Source organism: Carlito syrichta, unplaced genomic scaffold, assembly GCF_000164805.1.
Source record: "Carlito syrichta isolate Samal-C Ts95f unplaced genomic scaffold, Tarsius_syrichta-2.0.1 Scaffold126413, whole genome shotgun sequence".
NCBI lineage: Eukaryota > Metazoa > Chordata > Mammalia > Primates > Tarsiidae > Carlito > Carlito syrichta.
In genome coordinates, this window is record NW_007070509.1 from 161,251 (window position 1) to 188,339 (window position 27,089).

A 27,089-nucleotide genomic window follows, 5' to 3' on the forward strand; every position below is an offset into this window, starting at 1 on the left:
CATCAACAAGGGTACCTGCATAATGAACATTTGTATACCTAACCCTGAATTGTACCCCATGTCTTTAAAATAAAAATTTTTTTTTAATTAAAAAGAAAACAGCAAACCGGCAAGGACTGAACAAGTCTGGCCACAGTTGGATGGGTTTGAAGATGGGGAAGAGAGGACCCTTTGTACATGGAAGACCGCTGTCCTGCCTCCAAAACCCATAAGCATACGGGCTGACTGCTTTCTGTGGGTCCAGAAATTTTCCCCAAAAAACTGCTCTCACTCTGACCAGGGCCAAGGAATGGGCTTCATGACCTGACCAACATACTTTAGGAAGGGTCTTAAGACGAATGGGCCTTTGCAAGAAAGTGGTTCGATACGATCTTGCAAATTATCCTGGCAGCTAACATCTACTGAATGTTTGCTTCTTGCCGGACTCTGTGCTAAACACTAGGGTCTACATTGTTTCATTACAGTCCTCTGCTCTTCCAACTGAGATATCCAAGGACACATTGCATTGTTTCATTCAACCTCAGAAAAACAAACAAGTTAATGGGATTATTAGCTCCATTGTAGACACATTGCTAAACTTTCTGAGACTCACTTTCCTTTTTCATTTGAGGAATATTTAATGAGCACCTACTATGGGCCAGACACTGCTCTAGGAAGTGAGAATACTGAAATGAACAAATCAATAACATTCCTGCCCTCATGGAACTTGCAATCTTGTGGAGGAGACAGTATGCAGTTTGTAACATAGTATCAGGTAATAAGGGCTTAGAAAAACAAAGGCGGAACTGGCTAGGGAGTAATGCAAGTGCTATTGATTTGTACATTGAGATTGTTGTGTTGATTAAATGAGAACACACACAATATTAACACAGAGCCTAGCCACAGTACGCCTCAATGCATGGTGTCTTTTTAACATTCTCCCTTTCCAATAAAAGTCAGCTTCTTTCCCTCTCATCTTCCCAGACCCAGCAGAAGAAAACATACAACAGAACACACATATCTGTTCCCTGAGCTCTTGGCCATAGCATCCTGTGTCAATGACTTGCTCCAGCTACCTTCCTGCCACTTGCTATTACAGTGGGGCTGTCAGCTACAGGAAGTCCACTCAGGAAAGGAGTAAGAGGGGGAGGAAAAAAGCATCCTTCCTGAGCATCCCGTGGCTCCAGCAGCCACAGGAGCCCTGGGAGAGCAATTCCAGGACCCCCACAGGTGGGCCTCCCCAGGGAAGAAATCACTAGTGTGCCCATGATGCTGCCAGAAACCCTTCCCAGGGGAGGGTGTTTTGCCTGGAGGTTGGAGAGGGGAAAGGGAGGAAGCCAGATCACACCTGGCTGGTGGGTGTGACTTAAAGACAGTCATGGGTCACTTAATGACTAGGAGATATTCTGAGAAACTTGTCATTAGACAGTTTCATCATTGTGTGAGCATCATAGAGCGTACTTACACCTTAGACAAGCCTAGATGGTGTAGCCTGTTGCTCCTAGGCCACAGACCTGTGCATGTTACTATACTGAATACCGTAGGCAACCATAGCACAAATCACCAGGCAATAGGCATTTTTCAGCTCTGTTATAACCTTATGGAACCACGATGGAATATGCGGTCCATACTTGACCAAAATGTCGTTATGTGGCACATGACTGTAACTTCAATGAGTCACACAGGCTGAGCCTAGACTAAATGAGTGATTAGGAACATGTCCCTCTCAGGAAACCTGCAGGCCAGCCCTGTCTTCAGACCATTACACAGGATTGGAGAAGGGGGCCAGTCCCTCTTTGCCATCTGCTAAACCCACTCTTCCTCATCATCACCCCACAGACTTCCTGCTGGCTTCCAGGCTGCCCCCTCTCTCTCATCGTCTTGCTACACCTCCGCTCCTCCCTTCCCACACTCCCTTTGCAGGTTTCTCTGCCTGCCTCACCAGGAGATCCTCATTGAATGCTTAGAACTTGGGTCTCCACCCCTGTGACTGGCAGGAAATTGGGGCACCAGGAGAGCCAGAGTTGTATTTCTGGGGTTCAAAGTTGGAGTTTGAAGCTCTCCCCATAGCAATATGGTAATGAATGGTGGATCATTCTAAAATGGTATTCATGTGTTTAGCTAGTATGGGGTTAAAAATGACTTTTCGGCCAGGTGGCTCAGCCTGCAATCCCAGCACTTTGGGAGGCCGAGATGAGTAGATTGCCTGATCTAGCAGGTTTGAGACCAGCGCGGGCAACTTGGCAAGATCTCATCTCTGCAATAAATAAAAAATTAGCCGGGCGTGGTAGCTTGTGCCTGTAGTTACAGCTATTTGGAAGGCTGAGGCAGAAGGATTGCTGGAGCCCAGCAGGCCAACTCTGGGGTTAGCGTGCCACCACACTCCAGCCTGGGTGACAGAGTGAGACTCCAACTCAAAAAAACAAAAACAAAAACAAAAACTGACTTTTCTCTCCAGCAGGCCTGGGACCCTAACCACCAGGCTGAGTTCCAAGGAGCTGATCACCCTAGAAAACTCACTGCATATGGCTGGACAGTTACCAGCCAGCCTGATAGCAAACTGGATTGTGTATAGGCTCCAACTAGCTGCACAGGCTGGGGGCCACCTCGTGTCCCTCTGGGCCTGAGTGTTCTCATTTGGGTTGGAGTGGCTCCTCCCTAAGGATCCTTTCAGATTAAATGCACAATATTTCTGTGACTGTTGTTAAAGAATAACCGAACTCAATTGTCTGGGACAGAACCTTTGTGGGTGATGTAATTTATGATTCTCTTCGGGGGAGAATTAGCATTCTGATAACTGCTCAGTCGATGATCTGATCAATTTTAAAGAGATAAAGACTTGTTCTGGGAATCCACCCACAGACTCAACCAGCTGTCCATCCAGTCTAATGTCCTTTAGTGAGGACATTAGACTGTATCTGGCATAACAATGACAACCATTGTTTTTTTCCTATAAAATACCCCTATTAAGAGTAATTTCTGAATTAGCTTGCTGAATTTTTTTTTTCTAGCAGGATGATGATAAAATTTGGAAAGATGCTTATAATTACAGAAAAGTTTTCTTTAGCACTATTCAGGAGATACTAGGGAAGGGGGTAAAGGTTTTTGAATGGGGGGTGATATGTCCAGAGCTAAGTCTTAGAATCTAAGGAGAGACATGGGGAAGTGAAGTGGGAAGCCAGGGTAAGGGAGGCCCCAGGGAGGAGAGCAGGTAGTAAGCTGTGGCTATGGTGCAAAACTGAGAAGAGATGGCTTTTCTTTTCTTTTTTCTTTCTTTCTTTCTTTTTGAGTCAGATTTTCACACTGCTGTCCAGGCTGGAGTGCAGTGGCAAAATCACAGCTCACTGTGGCCTCGACCTCTTGGACTCAAGTGATCTTTCCACCTCATCCTCCCAAGTAGCTGAGACTACAGGCATGCACCACCACAACCAGCTAATTTGCTGGGGGAGGCGAGGTCCCACTATGTCGCCCAGGGTGGTCTCAAACTCCTGGGCTCAAGCAGTCCTCCCGCTTCAGCCTCCCAAAGTGCTGGGATTACAGGTGTGAGTCACTATACCCAGCCAAGAAGATGGTGGCTTCAAGTATGGTGGGGCAGAGGCCTGGAGAGGCCAGCATGGGTGAACAGCCATGGTAAGGTTGAATCAGGCTCAGAAACTGCTCAGACCCATGTGGGGGTCTGGGGAACAGAGGAGTCAGAAATGGTGCTAAGTCTTTAGGCCTAGAGTCTAGAAGAACAGCAGGCCAGGGAAGTTAGGAGAAGGAACTAGCTTAGGGAAGTTATGAGTATGGTTTTGTTCTTACTCATTGATTTCATGGGGAAGTATACTTGGATGAGGTATTTGGGGCAAGAAACCCTTGCAGCAAGATGGAGAGATGGTCCCAAGCCATGCACCCACCATGCTGTCTGAAGGTTTCGCTCACCATGGTTTGACATGTAGAGTAGTCACTGCAAACAAAACATCCCTGTTCTGATCCAGGGTACCTCTTAAGCCAAGGGTGACCACAGTAGCCCACTCTGCCTTTCATAAGAAGAAGTGTTCTCTGAGGGCAGTTGGTCACCAAAAGTTACAAATGAGGGCAAGGACTACCTCTCACCCATCTTGGTGTACCTAGAGCACAAGTTATGGTACCCAAGGAGTGACCTCCATGATGTACGTGTTTATTACATAAGACTAAAATGGGGACATGGAGCACTGGATGGCAGAAAAGATGGGTCTATGGTTGCTTTTTGCCAGTCTCTCTGTGTATCACTTACTTATATATTATCTAGTAGCCCAGAGATTAGCAATAAGTGATAATTATAGAATAACAATGGCAATGACATTGCAAAGTCAGTGTGGGAAGATCTGATCACATTAAATACAGAAATGACATTGCCACCAGGATTAATAAGTTATACAAGAGAAATAAGACGAGCATGGGATTCAGAAGGCCAGACACTGAGTTCTTACCCAGTGCTGTTAGACCCCTTCATTCCCCACTAATAAATGAGTAAAAACAGTGTTGCTTCCAAGGGGAGAGCTAGGCTGCAGCCTTTACAGCAAGACAGGTGGGAGGAATCAACACTAGAACAATCTGAGAATTTTTATGATTCATAGGCTACAATTCTTTTTTTCTCTTTGCTGAGGTGTTTGAAGAATTAAGGTTGCACCTACTGGCAAGAGATTGCCTTTATCTGTTAAGTCTATTAATTGTCTACTCCTAAGAGGTTTGCAATTATGCTACAATCAGCCCCTTTCACACTGGATCTTTCTCTGAGAATTCACTGGGGTCTTATGAATGAACTGAGCTTATCATCTTGTTGACCCATGAACCATTCCAGCAGGAAGCGATGGGCCATTTGGAAAAGACAAGAGATAGACCAGGCATCCTGAGAAGAAAAAAGGTGGGTTTCTCTTGCAGGTCAAAGTCGGCTCAAACCAGAGCAGGTCAAGCACACATCCAGTTTCATTTAAATTAAGGTTATGTCAAAGAACCTTTGGAAGTCCCAGGCCTGCTAGCTCTGAACACTTTCTCTCTGTAAGAACCATCCTTTTTGTGTTGTTTATTTTTCTGGGAAAAGATAATAGATTTTTTTTTTTTTTTTTTGAGGTGGTGTCTCACATGGCATGATCAAAGCTCACTGCAGCCTCCACCTCCTGGGCTCAGGCAATCCTTCTGCCTCAGCCTTCCAAGTAACTGGAACTACAAGTGTGCACCACCATGCCTGGTTAACTTTTTTTTTCCATAGAGACAAATTCTAGCTATATTGCCCAGGCTGGTCTTGAACTCCTGGGCACAAGCAATCCTCCTGCCTTGCTCTTCCAAAGTGCTGGGATTACAGGTATGAGCCACCACATTTGGCCAAAATATTAGATGTTAAAAGGACATTTCAGCAGATTTAAGTGTTCTCAGGAAAGTGAGATGTTACTCAATTAAAAAGGTACCTTGCATTCATGGAAGAGAGTTAAATGTTGATTTGATTTTTAGCCCTACTTTTCAAAAAGTGAACTTGAGGAGGATTTTAGAGAACCATTTTTGAAAGATTAAAATTAGAAACCACAATTTCAACTTCTTCTACAATTATATTGCAGAAAAATTGTTTATTTTCCTGGCGTACGAGGGAGCTGAATTTCCTCAGTTTTATTTTCCTCTAACGTCTGATTTACTGGGTGAGAAATGGATCAGACTAAGGAATAACATAAAATACAAAGAATATACTTGGTTTAAAAAAGAAAACCAGAATAAACAGAGAGACTGTTAATGTTCGCTGCTCTTGGTAAACAGCTTCTGAGGAGGTTTTGGAGGCAAAAAAACAAAAACAACACACAACAACAAAAAAAACCAACTCTGTCCCCTCATTTCTGCCTGTAATTTCAATTCAGTGAAACCACTAAATTGCTTCAGGATAACAGGTGCAAGTGTGTTTGCCTTTGGGTGTTCCAACAACTTTAGCAATTTACTCAACACGGAGCATGACTTTTGCATGCATGTTAGAGGGGGCTGCCGGAGAGTGGCTGAGTGGTAGGGTTCCGTGTGAAACCTGGCAGACCTTACTGTGGTGACAGTTCCCCATCGCTGCCATGCTGTGCTGCAGATCATGGCTTTTTTGGTACAGCTGATAGCTCAGGGCCATGATATACCAGGTCCCACCATCTGTATGTCAACAACAGAAGAATACCTGCCTGTCCCCACTCCTTTTAACATCTGTGGAGCCTCTTTAAAGAATCCAATAAATGTAATCAAAGACCAAACAATCAAACACCATAAATAATTCTGCCGAGAAACTGGAGAGGCCTTGGCAACGCGTGCTCTCCCACTGTCTTCCCTGAGAGCTTGCTCGCCGCTCTCTCTGTCATTCTCTCTCTCTCTCTCTTTTTCTTCTCCCTTCCTGCCTTTGTCTCTATTTCTAATGCATTTTTGCTGCCTTGCAACATTAATCACCGAATATTTTCTCTCGCTTTCGAAAACCCAAATCAGAACTTGATTGCTCACAAATCCCTGAACCCACTTCAGTCCTAAATGCAAAACACTTACCATGGAGGCCGAGACCCCAGCAAGGAGCTCTGATTCTGTCTCAAAAAGAAGAGAGTCTTGCGGGAAATCCTATTTACTGACCTTCCTTCAGGTTGCAGTTCTAAAGAATTCTCCATAAAAGCTGTCACTAAATACACAGTTCCAGTTTTGCTCATTTGGCCTGCGTGATCTTGGAAGATTCATTTCTGCCTCTTCTAAATAGGCCTTTTCTTCTCTGACAATTCTGTGGGCTGTCAGACTTTTAGCAGCTAAATGATCTACCCATTCCTGAATATTTTCAGTTCTTCATCCTGCTTCACCATTTTCATATGGGTTCAAGCGTTTGGAAACGTTACCCAGAAAGTCCAAAAGGGGAAAATTGGATGATGATGTTTTGATGAACAATACCATTTAGGAATGTGGGCTTTGCTGATCATTGTAAATGATTTTTCAAAAAGGATTAGAGTTAGATACATTTTCAGTATAGTAATAAGAGTCATGAAAATATCTGAGCATAAACAAAAACACTGCCTCGTGCTGTGTGATATATTTGATACCATGAGGCAAGGGGTGGGGGGGGCAGGTTATGGCCTTGTATGGCATTTTTGATTATCAGAAAAATTATTTGGTTGCCTGAACCATGCACAGTGATTTAATAGAAGACAGGAACCTGGCGAGTTAAGACACCGCTGTGTCCATTTTTTGGAGGCTGTTTGCCCATGTGTGGGGCTCTTTCAACATCCATTTAAAAACGCGTTCCCAACCCACACCATGTGACTAGTTTCTTTCTGATTGGCTTCTGCTTTGGCCTTAAGTCCTCCATTAAGATGTGGACGTGTGACATCTTACCCGTTTGGTGAGCTGAGTGTCCATCATGAAGTTATGGACATGCTTCTCCGCTTTGGTGAGTTCCAGCTTTCGGGCCACCACGGCCACCACAAGGGCAGTGCAGCCCGCACCCTGTGGGGGGACATCAGGAGAACCAGAGGGGACAGAACACGTCATTAAGAGGCAAGGCAAAAGACTCAGCGTGCCCCCTGCCCACTGTGGGGATTTCCTGAGTGTGGAGTGAGGACTCAAGCTCTCTGATTGGTCAAGACCAACCCATAAAACCTGTCAGGACCACGACGCCCCCATCCTCGAAGCGGTCTGCAAGGCCTTTTGGGTTGTGCCCTATAGCTGACCTCTGGGGCATGGAGTCACTGTGAGCTGGCTGGCACTACATAGAGCAGGATGCTGGATGGAGCTGAGGCTTTGGGGATTTGAACCAGTGGGTAACGCCTGCTCGGCAGTTAGGCTGTGTGGTGCAGTGGGAGATGAAGGGTCCAGCGCTGACTGAGGGTCTCTCCCTCGTGCATGTCCCAGCCCCCGCTGCCAGCTCCAGGCCAGTGGGCCCAGGAGGAAAGAAGGCTGGGCATCAGCTGGAGGATGGATGGAACACCTGTTGGGGCTGGGAGTTCTCTTGAAAATAACCTACTGAAGAGGCAACGCCTTGGCCCCAGAGACCGTTTCCCAGAAAGAACACTGCTTGGCATGAGCGTGTGCACTCAGTGACAGTGTTGTTCCATAGTCGGGTCTTTTTACCTGAAGGTCCGGGCTACAACTCAGCACAAGGAATTGGTTCTTTCATGCTTTCACTAAGAGGCTCACGAATTCACGAGCATGCAGAGTTTAAAGACAACAACACTTCTGCCTAAAAACAGGATTTCAAGTGGACCCTCAGAAGAGCCTCAGATTTTCCAGAATAGTGTTGCTAGTCTGCCCGGGTACATCCATCCCAGTGGGAGCACGGGGGAGAGAAGCAGGTTTTGCTGATCCCTGAGGATGGTCAGACTGACTTTCTCTCCTAATCCTTTGGGTGCACGCGTGACTGTCTGGACAGTCCTTGACTTCTTACTGTACTCTGGCCCTGTGCCACCTCACCCCCCTGCTCATGGCAAGTGATGGTGAGTTTACTGAAGCCAATGATCTGATCCTGTAGGTGCAAAATGGTAATTCTAGTTGCCACAGGGCCCAGTTTGACAGCCTGAGGCCCTAGGATGGAAGGAATCCATCAGTAACGTTTTTTGGCTCATTGGATCTTGCAGAATATGTGAAAAGAGGAAAAGGTACCATAATCCATAACTGAGTTGGGAGGGGCGCAGATGGGTGGGTCTATTCCCTGCTCCTGTATCATCTTTCTCTGTTTTCCCATGGCTGACAAAGGCTAGCGTGTGGGAGGTTTCAGCGTGGCTGAAGTCGACAGTACTTTCTCCTAGTTTCTCACAGGGGTTCCCATTAAAACAATCTAGTGTTTCTCACCATCTTGGTCAGCCTCCCAGTTCTAGCACAACAAAGTGAAAAGAACTGAGTCTGTGTGAACTTTCCTATTCTGACCTCATTTTCTCCTCTTTTGTTCAGGAACGGCTGTGTTTTTCAGCTTCTGTGACTTGCAAGAGACTCTGTGCCCAATTTTCAAAGGATATGGACAGTTGGACAGCCTGGTCTGTAGCTGTAATCAATTTTGCCAGGCCTCCAAAAGCAAAAAATAGCTTAAAAGAAGCTGTCCTAGAGAGAAGATGTGCTCTCTTTCCCCCCAACCAGACCGAGTACCATCCCTCTCCTTTATATGGCATTCCAAAAGTACTTTGGGCTGAAAGCCCAAAAAAGAGGGATATATCATAGAGTTAAAAATGGAACGTCAGATGGAGAGGGTTCTCCCCAGGCTCCATTCTCCCTGGTCTCCCTGGGTTCAGGCAAAACTCGATTTAAATCATCCCTAAATCTGGGGGGACAATAAGCCTGAAGATGGAGTCTCTCCGGACCATACCACTTAGGGAATTTAATCAAAACAATCGATCACCCACCATCCCAAATATCCAGGGTCTAGCTGAAAGGCCCACAGTCCTTACCATGGCTCACAGTCTAACTGGTTAAACGCAGGGGGCTTTTAATTAGAAGCTAGAGGTATCTTATCTAAGGAACCATCTGTCTTACATAATTACGATAAATTTCTGTATGGAGGCAGAAGGGTGGACTAGATGACATTTCCCAGTTTCTTTCAACTTACAGATATCAAGGCTCCCTTTGGCTATTTCTCTGGAGGATGCTGCATTCTTAACCTTTCACTCCAACTGGACTAGATAGTCTCAACTTCATCCTTCTTTTAGATCATCCATTGTCCAGATGTCATGAGGAAAGTCACCAATAATGAAACCTAACCTGGTCATTTCCATTAAGAGGCAACCTCATAAAGATGGGGTCAGACATCAGCGACCTTCAGAAGCTCATGGGCAGAATGCTCAAATTGAGAAGACTGACCCTCAGCAGACTGTGTGGGGTGGGGGAAGGGACAGGAAGGGGAAGAGATGACAAGAGAGAAGTGGGAAGGCAAGAGAGAGGAGGGTGCAGGGTGATACAGCTGGAGCAGAGAATGAGATGGAGAGTCCTGCACGCTCAGAGGGGACAGAGGAGGGAAAGGGAAAGGAAGAAGCTAAGGGATGAGAAAAAAGGATGGGCTGACGGGATTGAGAGAGGAAGGAAAGAAGAACAAGGAGCTCAAGACTTGAGCCAGAAGTTTCTGGTCAGTTTTGGCTCCTGAGAGGATGTGAGGGAAGAACCATGGGATCCCCACCACCCTGTTGTGTTCAGCTTTTAGTGTATAAGGCTCGTCTATCACCTGGGTCCCTTTGGGGATAATGGACGTTTTTACTCAGATGAGTTCATTAGTCTGGCAGGGCCACAGTAGCAGCCCGGGTTGCCCATGTGATGTGGCAGGGGTGCAGATTGGTGTGAAGAGACACATCGCCCAGGGCCTGACTAACCGTGGTGGGTGTGGTGAGCTCCTATTGTCCTAGCAAGGAATCTTAGAAATGGCTGGTGGGCAGAAGGCGGCGTGTGAGGAGAGGTGGAGCAGGATTTCCAAGCGGTCAGAATGGGGGCCACATCCATGACCCAGTCTTTCACCTTCAGATGTGCCAGGTCTAGAAGCAAAGGGGATACCAACTGGAGTCCCAGGGCCCACTCTGCCCAACCTCTGCTTCCATGGGGTGAGGGAGGGGGAGGGTTCACACCCTGATGAGGTCAGACATAGTGAGCAGGGAGCACGGAAAGCCCAGACAGGAAGGGTGGCTGGAATGGGGCGTGCCCAACTCATCTATAGATTTGGACCCAAATCTGGACCAAGACTCCTCCACACCAGTCCTCCCACTTCTTGTTTCCAAGAAACATTTTCCAGCTGGAAAACCCTAGAAGCTGGAAAAACAAGTATCCCAAGGGGAAAAGTATGAGGTGTTCTTAACTAAAGAAGCATGAAATAAAATAAAACATAAATGAAAGTGACAAATGGAGGAGGGAAGCCTGGAGGATTTACAGTTGGATTCTGTTTCTGCAACAGATTCCATGTAACAACTAAAATAACATCAATTGGTTTGAAACCAAGGTGTTTCGGGAGAAGCTCATCTTCTAAAACTGACATTAAGCAGATGTCTTGCGGAGTCCTCTTCTTGCCTCCTCCCCAAATGACTCAATTTGTGCTACCTTTCACTTCACCATCGCTTTCCCTCTGCTGTTCAGAGGGTTCTCTCAGGAGGCCATTGGGGAAAACTCATGTTCCAACAGACATCCGGGAAGCTTTTGCTTATTTGTCCATCACTCATGATGGGTCCACAGGGTGAGTTCAGCTTTTCTCTTATGTTTATTTTAGAGTCCTGGTCACACTCTGTTGCCCAGGCTGGAGTGCAGTGGCATGATCATGGCTCACTGCAGCCTCGACCTCCTGGGCTCAGGTGATCCTTTCGCCTCAGTATCCTGGGTAGCTGGAACTACAGGTGTGTGCCACTACACCCGGCTAATTTTTTTGGTTTTTTGCAAAGACAAGTTTTTGCTTTGTTGTCCAGGATGTTCTCAAATTCCTGGCCTCAGGCGATCCTCCCGACTCGACCTCCCAAAGTGCTGGGATTACAGGTGTGAGCCACCTCGCTGGGCCCCAGTCCTGTTTTAGAAAGAGCTTTTGTTAACTACTGAAACAAAGTTAACGACCAAGCAGATGTGAGACCCCAGGTATCTTCCAGGGACCAAACATTTGGTAAAACCAAAAGGCCAGCATTGCACATCTTTAAGTTTCATTGTCACCTCCAATTCCGGATCCTAAATATTGACAGCTTTCTCTCTACTGTTGTAACTGCTACCATGAAAATTCCTTCTGGAAAGAAGCTGGACTTTGATAGATCTGCTTTTAAGGGTGAAATCTCTCTCACACACCAGGTCTGTGCCAGCAGTGTCAAGTTGTTCAGACAATTATATACCCTGCTTAATGGTTGCTAATTACACTGTTACTGGGATTGCTCAGCGAAAACAATGATTAAGACTATTTGTAGGCCGCACACACAATTCCTTCATTTCCCTTCCCAGGCAGGCCTTGCCTTGGCCTTCATGGTGTCCATGGCAACCAAACAGGAAGCCCTACCTTTAGTAAAGGCGCTTGCAATAATAATCGGGAGCTATACATAGTGCTGGGAGGTTGGGAGGAGGGGGGAGAGGATCCAAAGCAACGTGAAGCCCTTGAAAGGAGTGACTCAGCTAGAAAAATCACTCGTTAGAAAAACGCCACTGGGCTCCTCTCCGGGGCTGACCCCAGTGTGAGGCAATTGACTTTAATTTGGGTAAAAACCCCAACCATGAATACAGGAAACCTCCCTGCTCCCGTATATAGAAAGGTATATATTTATGCAGCAGGGTTTGGGGCAAAAAGGAAAAGGTGAAAGGCATGTGCTTTATCTTTAAGATGGAAGGTGGGTATAGGTTCCCTTCTCTGTTCTACTTTGATCGTGCCTCAATCCACAAGAAACAAAACACTTCTTTCCAAGGAGCACCATAGACCCGGGCAGCAGCAAAAGAGGGTGCAGACAGGCCAGGCAACCGGCTGAGGACCACATCCCAAGAAGAAGCAGGGATGGGGGGCAAGGAGATCCTGCCTGATCCACTCAGCTTTGCCAGAGCAGAAGCCAGGAGATGCAGAGTCAAGGAGCCAGGAAACCAGGTCCTTATGGGGCACAGCTTCTTCTTAGATGGGGCACAGCTCTGTGCTGAGAGAGAGAATGGCCGATGTTTAAAAATAACAGAGAAGGCCCTCAGCGGGGCCTGTCCACCTATGGGCAGCCTGATGGTGACGGCCCTGGCTGAGCGTCAGTTCTGAGGCATGGAGCCCACACCCCAGGAGCAGCTCTAAGAAGGAACGCTTTGGCCTTCAGGTGGCATTTCATTCCTTGCTGGTAGGAAGAATCTTTCCCCGGTTTCCTCTGACAGTTGGCGTGGTGCCAGACAGACTCCTGCTGACTGATGGGAGGTGTTTGTTCTAAAGCCTTGCACTTACCGTGATTTATCCCAACCCTGGTGCTAAGCCTTTTGTCACCAACTGCTGTTGCAGGACCTGCCTGCTAATGGGGACCTGCCTTGAATTTGAGTCAGAAAAGGGGAGAGAGCTGGCTTCCTCCTGCTCACTGGGTCCACTGCCCCAGGCCTCTAACCCCAGGGCCGCCTCGACTCTGAGTGACCCAAGTCTGGCCACCTTGTGCACCAAGACCAGCCCCAGGAAGCCAACAGACTAAGTCGAGTGAGGAGTGGGGGTAGCCCCGGCCCCGGTGAGGGGAAGAGATGTGCCCTCCCCCTTTCTACTGCAGAAAGGGGTCATTTCCCTTTCAGAAAGACTTCATCTCTCCTGGGAGCAATGGGGTCCTGAGTGACATCTGGGGGAGAGTTGCAAGGAATGACCCCCATTGAACATGCTGGGGACACAGGAGGAGGGCTGCAACACCCAACCATAGGGACCAGAGCCACCCCACAGGCACTCTGTCCACCCTCACCCTGCCACCACCCCTTCACCACCAAGGCTCAGTTGAGCTTTCCCCTTGGAGCCACAGTTTCCTCTTCTGAAAAAAGGGCCCTACCCCGCTCTGTCACTGCTCTAAGATTCTAGGACAAAAGGCAAAGAGCACCGGCTACCTGTCCTGGACCTGAAACGCAGCTAGGCCAAGGGAACGCCTCACCAACTTACAAGTGGGGAGCTGTCAAGGTTGGGGACACTGAGGATGCCGCCAACACTGACCGCATGGATGGCTGCTACTGTTTACAAAGCACGTGAACATGAATCATTGCCTTTGGTTCTCATACCAGCAGGCTCTTCATCTCCACTCTAGGATGGTGAATGCTGGGGTCCAACAGGCTGTGTGTCTTGCTCAGGGTCCACAGTGAGTGGAAATTCGGACCCTACTTCCCTCCCGTACACTGCAATGGCCAGGTGACAGACAGGCGTGTGTGCCTTTGAGAGTGTGTGTCAGGTGGGGGCGACAGGGCAGAAATGTGCCTTGAAAAGCCATGACACATCTGCAGGGCACCTGGGGATGGGACCACAGTCGTGCCAGATGCCAGTGCTGCAAAGAACTCTCTCTCACAAAGGAGCCTGGCACCTCAATTTGCAGAAGTAGAGGCCAAAGCCTAGAAGAGGACACAGGTTGCTGAAGGTCAGGTCAGAGCCTCTTCCCTAGTCCCTACCTCCATGTTTTCCAGCTCAATATTTTCAAAAATAGTGCCAAGGCCAGGCATGGTGGCTCACACCTGTAATCCCAGCACTTTGGGAGGCCAAGGTGGGAGGATCGCTTGAGCCCAGGAGTTCAAGATCAGCCTGAGCACAGTGAGACCTCATCTCCACAAAAATTAGCTGGATGTCTCCACAAAAATTAGCTGGATGTCTCCATAAAAAATTAGCCAGGTGTGATGGTACCAGCTGCTCGAGAGGCTGAGGCAGAAGGATCATGTGAGCCCAGGAGGTCGAGGCTACTGTGAGCAGGGATAGCAACGCTGCACTCCAGCCTGGACAGCAGAGTGAGATCCTGACTCAAAAAGAAAAAAAAATGGTGCCAAGGTCTGTGGGACCCAGGGGACAGGAAGGAGAACAGGAAACTGCAGCCCTGATGCTCCCTGGAGGTGAGCAAACTGGAGGCTAGGTACTGATGGGACAGGGAGCAGAGGGTCAGACTAGCGACCAGCTTCACCCAGCCCACTTTTTTGGGGGGTGGGGTTGCTGTGAATAGACCATTAACTGTCAGGAACCAGAGTCCTTCCTACTTTAGAAAAGTCATCTGAAAAGTAAGAAAATGTTGCCGGGTTCACATCTGCCTTTCCACACGCCGGGGACCAGGCACACAGGCCTGCTAGCTAGCCACTGCCCCCCACGCCCCGCTAGGAAGGCCCCTCTGTGCTGTGACAAGGGGTCTGCTCTTTGCACCTTCCGGGGGACAGGGGAATGGGCGGAGGCGGGTACTCACCATGATGCCAGTGAGGAGACAGACACCTTTCCCACAGTATGTGTGGGGCACCATGTCCCCATAACCAATGGAAAGGAATGTGATGGAGATGAGCCACATTGCACCCAGAAAGTTACTAGTTACGTCCTGCTGGTCATGGTACCTGCCAAGGGGGAGACAGGAGTTAGTCATTGGAACGGCCATTCCAGGAGTAAAGACTGTGGACAAACCTAGAAGGAAAAGGGAAGCAAGATATTTTGTACAGGAGGAGACAGCAGCGATAGTGGCACACGCAGGTCTCTTTAGTCATTCGAAGGGTCAGTGACTGTGTTCACCCAGGTCCTGCCTGCAGTACCCCCGGCCCCCGGGACCCCACCATGAGCTCGGACCCAGGGGTAAAACGTTTTGCCATGATTTGCTCCATATTGTAGACATCCTCTCAGTGTTGGTAAGATAGCTTTGGATGAAATCACACAGTAATAAAATTTAATTTTTCCTTCTAAGCTGACAGTCTAAATGTATGTGGATGTGATTAATCTGAAATCACAAGCTCCTGTACAGCGAAAATGTCAAAAAAATTACCAAACACATTCAGTGATTGTCTCTAAGAAAGTTGATGGATCCCCAAGACTGGGGTCTCCCAGATGCCTAGAGGGAGGCTGTGGTGGCCAAGACTCTCTGGGAGCTGCCTCTAGTTGGGGACACTGGGGTGTCCACAGAGGCACAGCCTCCCCGTCTCAGTTGGACAGGGGCTTGCGGCTGTCCTGCCCTGGGGGGACCCAGCTGGAAACACAATCACTACCATTCCCTCTTCCTGGATGCCCATCCCATCCCATCCGTCTCCTCCCTCCCGTTAGCCCCAAACACCAAGGCCTGCTGCATGCCAGGCTCCATGCCAAAGACTGAAACATGAAATTGAACACGACACAGCCCCTGCTCTCAGGGACTCCAGCCCAGGAGAGTGACTTGCCAAGGATGCAGACATCTGCAGGACAGTGCAAGACAGGGGTGGACGAGGCGCCTTGGGAGACAAAGAGAAAGGGCACTGACCCTGAACTAAACACACATGGGTTAGTCAGAGAAGGTGCCGTGGAGGAGCAAGGCTTGAATGTTCCAGGCAGGCTGGGGGAAGGGTGCTCCAGGCGGAGAGGCCCTAACAGAAGCCCAGGGCTCGACACATGGTACAGCAGGGTGGCGGGGCTGCAGCCTGGGTGGCAGGGCTGGGAAGGGGAGCCTTTTTCAAAAGTTTCTCTAAAAGGATCAACTTGAATGACACACAATGGACTCCGCATTTTATCCTGTAGGGGTTTCACTCCTTGAAAAAAATCTCCCAGTTAGACACTTGGAGGTCACTGAATGGGGAAGTTGAGACAGGGATCAATCAGCTTGGTTGGGCAGAGCAGAAAGCCACTTAGGAACCATAATTCACAGAAGTGAGTTGCCAACAAAGCATCCATAAATGAACGCACACAATGTGCCTGGGACAGGCAATGAGGCCTGGCCCACAGAGACCCTCTAGAAGGACCAGCTGGCATCATCAGTGGTCTCCATGCCCACACAGGGTCTATGCCCAATGAGTGATGGGCACATGCTGCTTTTCCTCCCTTCACACCCCCCTAGCTGAGGTGTGCAGGGAGGGCTACAGGTACTGGTACCTCTAGAGATGGGCTTGGAAGAAGGCAGAAGCTCTGCTAGTCAAAAAGGAGGCAGGAGACCATTCAAGTCAGGGAGTCCTAAGAGTGCCACACGGTGGATACCATTTATTGAGCACCTACTGTGTGCTTGACATTTGGGATACAAACATTCTAATTCTCACAACATCCTATAAAGTATTTTACAGGTCAGCAACTGGAAGCACAGAGATGCTGGATGATTTGCCCAAGGACACACAGGAAATAACTGAAGCCAAGCCCATGATCTTTGTGCTGCTCTACTCAGCATCTGAGAGGCAAGAGTGACTGGTGTGTGTCTTAGGGCAGTGGTCCCCAACTCCCCGGGCCAGGGACTGGTACTGGTCCGTGGCCAGTTAGAACTGGGCTGCACAGTAGGAGGTGAGCAGAGAGCAAGCAAGTGAAACTTCATCTGTACTTACAGCCACTCCCCATTGCTCACATTACTGCTTGAGCTCTGCCTTCTGTCAGATCAGCGGCAGCATTCGATTCTTATAGGAACCCGAACCCTATTGTGAACTGTGTATGTGAGGGATCTAGATTGTGTGTACCCGAGGGTCTAAGTTGGGTACCACCAGCCTATGCTACTCAAAGACAGCCAGAGGAGCAAACACTGGAGAAGCAAGGCCACCAGAAGAACAGCCTGCCAGGAGGACCTTGGGTAGCAACAGGCCACCCCCAAGGGAGTGAGTGATGTAAGCAGGAGAGGGCAGGTAAGACCAACTTAGCAGCAGAGCTTTGGGGAGGGGGTGTCTGCTCTTCAGATGTCTCCAGAAGTGCCAGGCACCCATGCCTTGTTCAGACAGCTATGAAAAGGCTAATATCTCCCCCTCTGGTCACTGGTAAAGGACTCAAGTTGACACTGGACAGCCCCCACTGATGTGCTCACTGAGACCTACTAGGGCCGGGCCCAGGTGGGTGATAAAGGCCCTGGCCTGCCATCTCCCTCCCAGTTCTGCACACCCACCTCTCCCCTGGCCATCCCACCTCTGGGTTCCATCTTGCCAAATATCCTGCTCAACACCTGCAGACCATTCTTGCCTGCAAGCCACACCATCTTGTCAGCCCTCTGCTCAAGATCCTAGACTCTCTTCCAAGGCCTCTAAGAACAAATTCGAACTGTATACCCTAGAATTCCAGGCTGGGCCGGGCTTGGTGGCTCAACCTGCAATTCCAGCATTTTGGGAGGCCAAGGCGAGTGGATTGCCTGAGCCTGCGGGTTCGAGACCAGCCTGGGCAACTTGGCAAGACCTCGTTTCTACAATAAATCAAAAATTAGCTGGGCGTGGTAGCGCGTGCCTATAGTTCCAGGCTGAGGCGGAAGGATCGCTGGAGTCCAGCAGGTTGAGGCTGCAGTGGCCAGGAGTGTGCCACTGCATTCCAGTCTGGGGAACAGAGTGAGACTCCAACTCAAAAAAAAAAAAAAAAAAAAATTCCAGGCCGTCCCAAATCTGACCCTAGGCTCCAAAGCCACACACCACCTGTTCCTGGAGCCTAGGTAGCTGCTTCTCACTAAAACTTCCTCATCATTTCCCAAGACAGCAGTCTCCAACGTTTTTGGCATCAGGGATCAATTTCGTGGAAGACAATTTTTACATGGGTGGGGGCAGGGGGACAGTTTTGGGATGATTCAGGTGCACAATATTTATTGTGCACTTTATTTCTACTATTATTTCCATTGCAGTGTATGATGAAATAATTATATAACTCATCATTTAAAAAAGACACAGATGGAAGTGGTAAATAAAATACTGGGTAGGCCATACATGGACTAAAATAAGTGTCAGATTCTGTCTTAGGGTCTGCCCTTGCCCCTGACCCAGGACATCAGCCCCCTCTCACTTCTGGCCTGCTTGCTCTACCCTGCCACGCCCTCAGGCTGACACAGCCCCCTCCGCTCCTGGCATGCAGCTCTCTGGCTGGTGGAATGGTGGCAGACCCTGGCTCTCAGGCCCTATGCTGAGATAGTGGTGGTGGAAAACCAGACTTCAGCATCAGTGAAGCAGCCAGACTCAGTGACTGCAGGAGGGACACAAGGGAAGAGACTTCAAGGCAGCTCCACACCACAGCTGGCAACATATAAACAAATGTGGTAGAGTCGGAGCCAGAGTCATCAGTTCATCAAAAGAGTATTCCCTGGAAGAACAAGTCTTGGGTCAGGTCTGAGGACAGTGAGGTTGAGGCAGTTTGGTAGTGGGGGGTGAGCTGAGCCACAGGCTGGGCTCACCTGGCTCCCAGCTCCGCTTCCACTCTGGCTTTGGGCAAGTGACTTAACTCTTGTGACTCAGTTTCCCTATCTGCTGATGGGTGGATTAAGTAAAATAACCCACAAGCAATACTAATATAGTGTTTGGCCCAGAGTAAGTGCTCACTAAATGTCAGCAATGATTATGGTTGTGGAGAGGGTGCAGGTGTTATCCATCTGAGAAACAATATGCAGAAAAATACAGAGTCCAGGTTTACAAGTGCAGTGGGAACAGAGTCCCCACAGGGACATGATGAGGCATTCCTGAAGATGTCTTGAGGTGTGGGCTGGAGAAAGGGTTGATACGGGTCAAAATAAATCTACCGTACATTCTTGAGCAAGGAATGGCCATAAAGACACAGCTGAGAATGATTCTTCTACATGCAAGACACGTTAAAGAGGTCAGACCCCAGACAGAGAGAACTGCTGGAAGCTTTGCAGGTACCCAAAGAGACGCCATGGGGAGCCTTGAATATGAAACCACGAGGTTCGGAATGAAATTGCACTCTGTCCTCTGTACACGTAACTGGTTTTGCTCTGCCCATGTGTCTCCATAGTCCTTCTTTCCCTGCGAACTCTGAAGATCAGTCTTGTGTTCCCTGGCTGCTTGGCTACCCTCAGGATCATAGACCATCCTGTTCATATGTGGGTGGATCCAAGGCAAAGACTGGAGATTGAAGTGGAATTCAGTATAAAGCAACAGATAGTGTCTCTCTTTTTAAAGCTGATGCCTGTTTTCCTCCTTTATCGGGGGGTGTGAATTTCCTTTATGTTCTGATAGGTTTCTTTTCCATTCAACATATGAAATCCCATGGGGCTAACTGTGTGTGCTGAGGAGAGGAGCTGTCATTCACTTATTTTTGGTCAGATTTCAATGTTCTCTCCTCTGGTGGGAGCTGGAGAAGACGCCAAGATGAATTGGGCCACCCTGCTCTCCAGGGGTTTGGAGCATCGTCATGGAGATAAGACATGCATGCAACTCACCGAGCAGGAAGTGATGATCAAGAAAGCTGGGTTGGTGATTCAGGACTGTGGGAGGAGAGGGGAGGAAGGAAAGGTTTCTAAACCTATTCACAATTTAAGAGTGGTTTACACATGTCACAAATTCACGTACTAATCTCGTGCTATTTATTGCAATAGAGATTTTTTATGGGGGGGGAATAGTGCCATGTTTTTCTTTAAGGGCTGAGGAGGAAAAGATGTGATTTTTCTTTAAGCTCAGGGGTAGTTGTTATAGTTACTGGGTTATCTTTCAGGATGTGGACTATGGGTTTCTATTCACTTTTTAATATGATGAAATGCATGAGATACAAAAGACCACATGACTGGGCAAAGACAGTAGACACATCTACTTTTGCACCTTCAAACCCTTTCCAACTAAAAGTTTAGAGTCCTTTCCTTTTAAAAATAAGTAGATAACCAGGAATCCTCATATATCTAAGGAACATCGCCAACATTAAAGACACAGATCAAATCAGTCAATTAAACAAACAAAGAAAAAGAACTCTGACTCAAATATAGACCATTCACAGAGAAGAACCCTTGAAAAAAAATCCTATAATTAAACATTGTAAGAGAGATAAAATAAGATATTGGACCCATGAGACAAGAATGGAATGTTATTAAAAAAAAAAAAAGTCTTCCTAGAAGGGCTGGGAGATAAATTGAGGAAATCTCCCAAAAGGCAGAAAAAGACAGAGAGAGTGAAAATAAAAGAAAATACAAAACTGAGCGCAGTGGTGCACGCCTGTAGTTTCAGCTACTCAGGAGACTGAGGTGGGAGGATCGCTTGAGGCCAGTAGTGTGAGGCTACAATGTGCTATGATCATGCCTGTGAGTAGTCACTGCACTCCAGCCTGGTCAGCATAGGGAGATTCCATCATCTCATTAAAAAAAAAAAAAAAAAGCTGGGCTCGGTGGCTCAGCCTGTAATCCTGTGCCTTGGGAGGCTGAGGTGAGTGGATTGCCTGTGGGTTCGCCTGAGCCTGGGCCACTTGGCAAGACCTCATCTCTACAATAAATCAAAAATCAGCCGGGCCTGGTAGCGTATGCCTGTAATTCCAGCTACTCAGAAGGCTGAGGTGGAAGGATTGCCAGAGCCCAGCAGGTCGAGGTTGTGGTGGCTGGGAGAGGCCACTGAACTCCAGTCTGGGTGACAGAATGAGACTCCAACTCAAAAAAAAAAAAAAAAAAGCTGGGCACAGTGCCTCAAACCTGTAATTCCCGCACTTTGGGAGGCCGAGGCAAGAGGATTGCCTGAGCCAGCAGTTTTGAGACCAGCCTGGGCAACATAGTGAGACCTTGTCTCTACAATAAATCAAGAAATTAGCCGAGTGTGGTAGCATGCACCTGTAGTTTCAGCTACTTAGAAGGCTGAGGTTGAAGGATTGCTGGAGCCCAGCAGGTCGATGCTGGGGTGGCTGTGAGTGTGCCACTGCACTCCAGCCTGGGCTTCAGGGTGAGACTCCAACACCAAGAAGAAAAAAAAAGAGAGAGAGAGAGAGAGAAAACATGAAAAAAAGTATTGAGTTAGTCAAGCAATTCAAATAACACTAGTTCCAGAAAGAACTATGGAAAAAAGGAGGAAGAGGAGAAGGAGAAAGAAGGAGATAATTAATGATTAAAGAAATCATTCAAAAAATTCCCTAGAATTGAAAGGAATGAATTTCTAGATCAAAGGCCCACTATCCCCAGCACAGCAGATGAAACAGACCCACATCAGGGCACATTATTGTGAAGTATCAGAAGGGGCGGGGAGAAGAGGGGGAAGTGAGACCCTACAGAGCTTTGGGGGTGGAAGGGGGAGATAAAAGAGGTCAAATACAAAGATTCAGAAGTCCAAATGACTCTGAACTTTTACACTGCAAGAAGTGTAGAGGAAGCTAGAAGGCCATGGGATAAAGCCTTCAAAATCCTGAACGAAATTATTTCCAAATCAGAATGCCAAAACGGAGAGGCCAGAAATCTGAACCAGCCAAAGTACTGTTAAGTCTGAGGGTAGAATGAAGATACGTGAGGCTCTCGAAGATTTCCTCGCATGCACCCTTCCTCAGGAAGCCACGGGAGGCGTGAGTCACCAGAACAAAGGAGTAAGCTGATGAGGAAGACAAGGGACAGAGGCAATAGTGATCCCACAGGGGAGAGAGAAGGCCCAGGGGGGTGCTGGAGGGAGATCCTTGCAGGACAAGCATGCACCAAGTGTGGGGGATAACCAGTGGTGCTGGAGCAGGTCAGAAGACTCTGGGGGACATTGCCAAGATGAAACTGAAGGGACTAATGTGCCTGGACATCCTGAGAAGTCATTTAGATGATGCCAGAGTGTGGAGTTGAATTAGCAATAAGTACATCAAAGACTAAGCAAGTGAACACACACGATCCCAAACAACTCCAGGGAAAAGAAAAAGTTCTGCAGGAAAGGAAGTTATCTTATTATTTTACTACAAGGCTCAATGACGAGTAGAGTCAAATTAGTGTTGACTGAGTAATATAAGCACTGATTACTGATTTATTTATTTATTTATTTATTTTGAGTTGGAGTCTCACTCTGTCGCCCAGACTTAAGTGCAGTGGCCGCTCCCAGCCACTGCAGCCTCGACCTGCTGGGCTTCAGCGATCCTTCCGCCTCAGCCTTCCAAGTAGCTGGAACTACAGGCATGCGCTACCACGCCCGGCTGATTTTTTGATTTATTGTAGAGATGAGGTCTTGCTGCCCAGGCGGGTCTCGAACCCGCGGGCTCAGGCAATCCACTCACCTCAGCCTCCCAAAGGCGCGGGATTACAGGCTGAGCCATTGAGCCTGGCTCTATTGCTACATAACAACTTGTTACTGTATGTTTCTATTTGTAGCAGTACAAGCATGTTACTGTGAACATGGAGGTAAGCACTACAATTAATTAGCAAAAGGAGGTTTAAAAAGTAGCTGCTTTTGGAGAAGGGTGTATGGGAAGAAGTAAAGAACTGCAGATACCACAGAAGGACCAGTGCTACAATGTATGCATGTATAGATAATATCAAACAAAAACCAAAGAGACAAAACCAAAATACAAATGCAACATTAAATTATGTTATGAGGCATGCCAGTCGCAGTGGCTCATGCTTGTAATTTCAGCACTTTGGGAGTCCAGAGCAGGTGGATTGCCTGAGTCTGGGAATTTGAGGCCAGCCTGGGCACATAGCGAGAGCTTGTCACTACAAAAGATTTTTAAAAATTAGCCAGGTGTGGTGGCACACACCTGTAGTCCCAGCTACTTGAAATGCTGAGGCAAAAGGATTGCCTGAGCCCAGGAGGTCTAGCCTCAGTGACAGAGTGAGACCTCGACTCAAAAAAAAAAATTATGTTAGGAAGCGTAAATAGAAAATAAGCACCCATGAACTCACCATCTGATCCCTCCCTGCTGAATCGAATTGTGCATTCTCTCATTCCCAGGATCCCCCCAAGATAATCATTATCTTGAATTTCACGATTTCCATCTTCTCGTGTTTCTTAATAGAGCCTCCACATAGGCATGCTTACCTAAACAATATGTAATTTCATTTGCCCTGTGTCTGACCTTCATAAAAGTGAAATTATACTCTAGAAGTATGGTAGGAAACTTCTAAAATGACCCCAACACGTCCCCTCCTCCTGAGGCATTCACATATGTTCCCAGTTCTTTCCTTCGAGTGTGGGCCGGGCCCAGCAACTTGTTTCTAACTAGTTGGATATGGCAGAAGTCATGGACTTCCATTTCTGAAAGTAAGTTCTAGTAAGACTGTGTGGCTTCTGTCCCGGGCCATCTCACTAGTTCTTTTTTGGGTCACTCTACTTGGGAGCAGCCGCTCACCATTGTGAAGCAAATAGAGAGGCACGCAGTGAGGGACACAGCCTGACAACAACCTCATGAGAGACCTGGAGCCAGAAGTACCCATCTAAAGCTGCACATGAATCCCTAACTCGTAACCACCACGAGATAGTAAATATCTGTTGTTTTAAGCAGCTAAATTTTGAGACAAGTTGCCATGTAGCCACAGAAACCAATACAATGAATGATCTCTTCTATGAATTACTTTTTTTTTCTACTCAACATATATGTTGACTTATAGTGACTACAGCATTTCACCATAGGAAGATGCCATAATCCATTTATTTATTTATTTACCTACCTGTGGACATTTGGATGGTTTCCATGTTTTTCTCCTAATGGGCAACACTGCTACAGACATTCTTTCTTTCTTTCTTTCTGAAAGCTGGATTTATTGAGAGGCCAAAAAAGCTCCCAGAGTGGGAAGGGACCTGAGGCAGTTGCCCCAGACATTCTTAATCAAAGCTCCTGGTACCTTGTCTAAGAGTTTCTCTAGGACACGTACCTAAGAGTGGATTTGTGGGTTTGTAGCATATGCACATATTTAACACTAGGTTCTTTTCCAAGATGGCAATATCAATCAGGCTTCTACCATCAGCGGATGAGTGTTCCGTTGCTGTCTCTTCATCAACACTTGCCATCATCTGACTTTAGTTTTTGCCAAACAAGTGGGAACACCAGTATCTCATCATTCTTTTTCTTTGTATTTCTATGATAAGAGCATAAGTTCTTTCGTGTGTTTGTCACTCATGTTTTCTCTTTGCGAATGCCATTCATGACTTTTGTCCATTTGTTTATTGGTTTGTTTTTGTCTTTTTCTGATTGATTCTGAGTTCCTGATATGTTCTAGATAACAAAAACCTTGTCAGTTTATGTGTTGCAAATATCTTCTTCCAGTTTGTGCTTTGCCTTTTTATTTTCTTTATAGTGTTTTTTGGTGAATACAAGCTTTAACTTTTACCGTAGTTGAATTTATTATTTATTTTTCATTTTTAACTAGTGACTTGCATAATTTTTAAAGAAATCCTTCCATTCTTAAAACTTTGTTTTAAGTGTTTCAAAAGGTAGTCTTTCTCGTGGAAGTCTTTAATTCACCTGGAATTGATTTTGTATATGGTATGAGGTAGGGATACAACTTCATTTTTTAAAATCTGGATAACTGGCCAGGCTCGGTGGCTCAGCCTGAAATTCCAGCATTTTGGGAGGCTGAGGCAAGTGGATTTCTTGAGCACATGGGTTTGAGACCAGCCTTCGACAACTTGGTAAGACCTCATCTCTACAATAAATCAAAAATTAGCCAGGCATGGTAGCACGTGCCTGTAGTTCTGACTACTTGAAAGACTGAGGAGAAAGGACTGTCGGAGCCCAGCAGGTCGACTCTGGGGTGGCCGTGAGCGTGCCACTGCACTCCAGCCTGGGCAATAGAGTGAGACTCTAACTCAAAAAAAAAAAAAATCTGGATAACCAATTATTCCATCTCTATTTAATGTGTAATCCTTCCTTCTGCACTGACTGTCAATGTTCCTTCTGTCATATAGATTATATGTGGAAGTGGTACAATTTCTGGGTTCTGTATTCTGTTCCTTTGGCCTGTTTGTCTAACCCTGAAGTTATATTGCAGTCTTCTTTGTAGCCTTTTCTCAATAGCTTCTCAGGGCCTAACACATACTAGGTGCTCAGTAAAATATTTGTGGGATGAATATGGCCTGCTTGCTCTTTTCCTGTTCCCCATGAAAGCAACGCTTGCTTCAGTAATTCAGTGGAGCGTGTTAAAGTGACTTCAGCTGTTCTCTTCGGCAGATAAACTTTTGTCAAAGTGGCTGCCAAATTCCTTGAACTTGGAGTCAGTTTTCACTATTAATAAGAACCCAGCTTTGTGACATTAGCTGTGATGTATTACAGCAGTAGGGTAACAGAAAATAAGCCAAAGTGAAACAACTGCCTCTTCTTTCTTTTCCAAAGGAGTCTGAAAACTTTGTTAAACTAGTTTTTTTAAAAAATTATTTTCACATGGATCTAAGTGATATGATGGCTCTAGCCATTTGTCCTGTGTCTGGTTTGTTTGTTGGAAGTTTTCAGGAGTTGAGCCAGGTCTTCTGCAGTACTCTGGCCAGATGGATTTCTCTGTCTTCCCCTTTGGGTCCACTTTCAGAGTCACACAATCAGACCCTGCCCTCTGAGCTGGGACCCTGTGTTTGTTAAGTTCTCCAATGAAGAACCCAACAACATGTACATGTTTTGGTGGCCTGTGACCCCATTAGTGGCTCTTCTCAGAACACTGCCCTCCCTTGGCATCTTCAGGGACTGGCTCTCCTGTTTCCCCTCACTCTGATCGTGCCTTCCTGGCTTCTTCCTCTGGCCTCCTCTTCTGTGTTGCTGTGCTCCAAGCTTGCCTTGCTCCTGTTAAGACTGTCACCGCCCTCCCTGATACCCTCTAACTGGCTCTTTGAGGTCGGACTCAAATCCTATCCCAACCCACCTAGTCAAGGTGACCTCTTTGCTCATAAGCCCCATACCACTCAACATCTGCACTAACTGTCTATTGCTCACACGCTGTCTCTCATAGAGACCACCAGGATGCCTGGTGTTATGGCTGGACACACAGGCTCCAGCGCTGGACTACCTACGTTTAAATTCAGGCTTTGTACCTTTGTGTCTGCATGACCTTGTCCTCAGTTTCCCCACCTGCAAGAGGACATGACTTGTACCAACTCACGTAGAGTTACCGTGAGGGTTAAACAAGCCAGTACGTCTAAAACAACTAGAGTAGTGCCTGGCACATAGGTGCACTAAAAAGTGTGCTATTTCCGTCTTGTGTGTTTATGGTTAGCCTTGGCATCACAGAAAGCACACAGGATCGGGAGCCCAAACGTGGCCTTTCAAGTCCAAGTGGCTCTGTGACCTTGAGCAAATCACTTCACTGACTCAGGGTCTGCCTCTTCTCCAGGGAAGCAGGGCGTAATAAGGTCGGCCCTGCCCATGTCACAAGGCGGTGGTGAGAAGCGAAGGTGGACAGGCTTTGTCAGCCTTCGGTGCATGAGACAGAGGCGTGTGACTGCCTCTCCAAGAACCTCCCACTTGGGGCTTCGTCCTAGTGACAAGGGCAAGGCCGACAGATGTGGAGGAAGCACAGGCAGCAGATACTGCTGTGGAGGAACATGGTGACTTCCCCCAGGTTCTCCTTTTAATCTTCCCTCTTCTGCAGGGTGGCCACAGCCCTTTCCCTTTGTGTGATGATTTGTTGTTCAAACCCCTTATCTCCATCAAATTCAGTGGGCTCCGCTTTCAAAATAATTCCAGAATCTGACCGCTCCTCGGCCCCTTGTCTGCTGTCACCTGGCCCAGCCCCATCCTCTCACCCGGACCACTGCAGTAGTCGCCTACTGAGCTCCCTGCTTCTGCCTGTGTGACCCCTGCCCATCACACCCTTACTCTGGCCCCAGTCTTGTCCCATTATAGCAGCCAGAGTGGTCCTTTAAAAAGTAAGACAAACACATGAAGAAATGTTCAACCTCACTAATCATCAGGGAGATGCAAATCAAAACCACACTGAGATACCACCTAACTCCAGTCAGAA

The 27,089-nt window shown here is 47.4% G+C and overlaps 1 protein-coding gene across 2 annotated transcripts in view; it reads right to left on the reverse strand.

Annotated features, from left to right (window-relative positions):
• The window catches only part of KCNN3 (potassium calcium-activated channel subfamily N member 3), a 176,609-nt gene that overhangs the window by 10,794 nt on the left and 138,726 nt on the right, over positions 1–27,089 (reverse strand). For both annotated transcript variants that reach the window (XM_008048583.2, XM_008048584.1), the window contains exons 4-5: positions 14,778–14,919; positions 7,324–7,434 (exon numbers count right to left, since the gene is read on the reverse strand). In XM_008048583.2, coding sequence (XP_008046774.1) covers positions 7,324–7,434; positions 14,778–14,919 — 253 coding nt within the window. The remainder of the gene's footprint in view (positions 1–7,323; positions 7,435–14,777; positions 14,920–27,089) is intronic.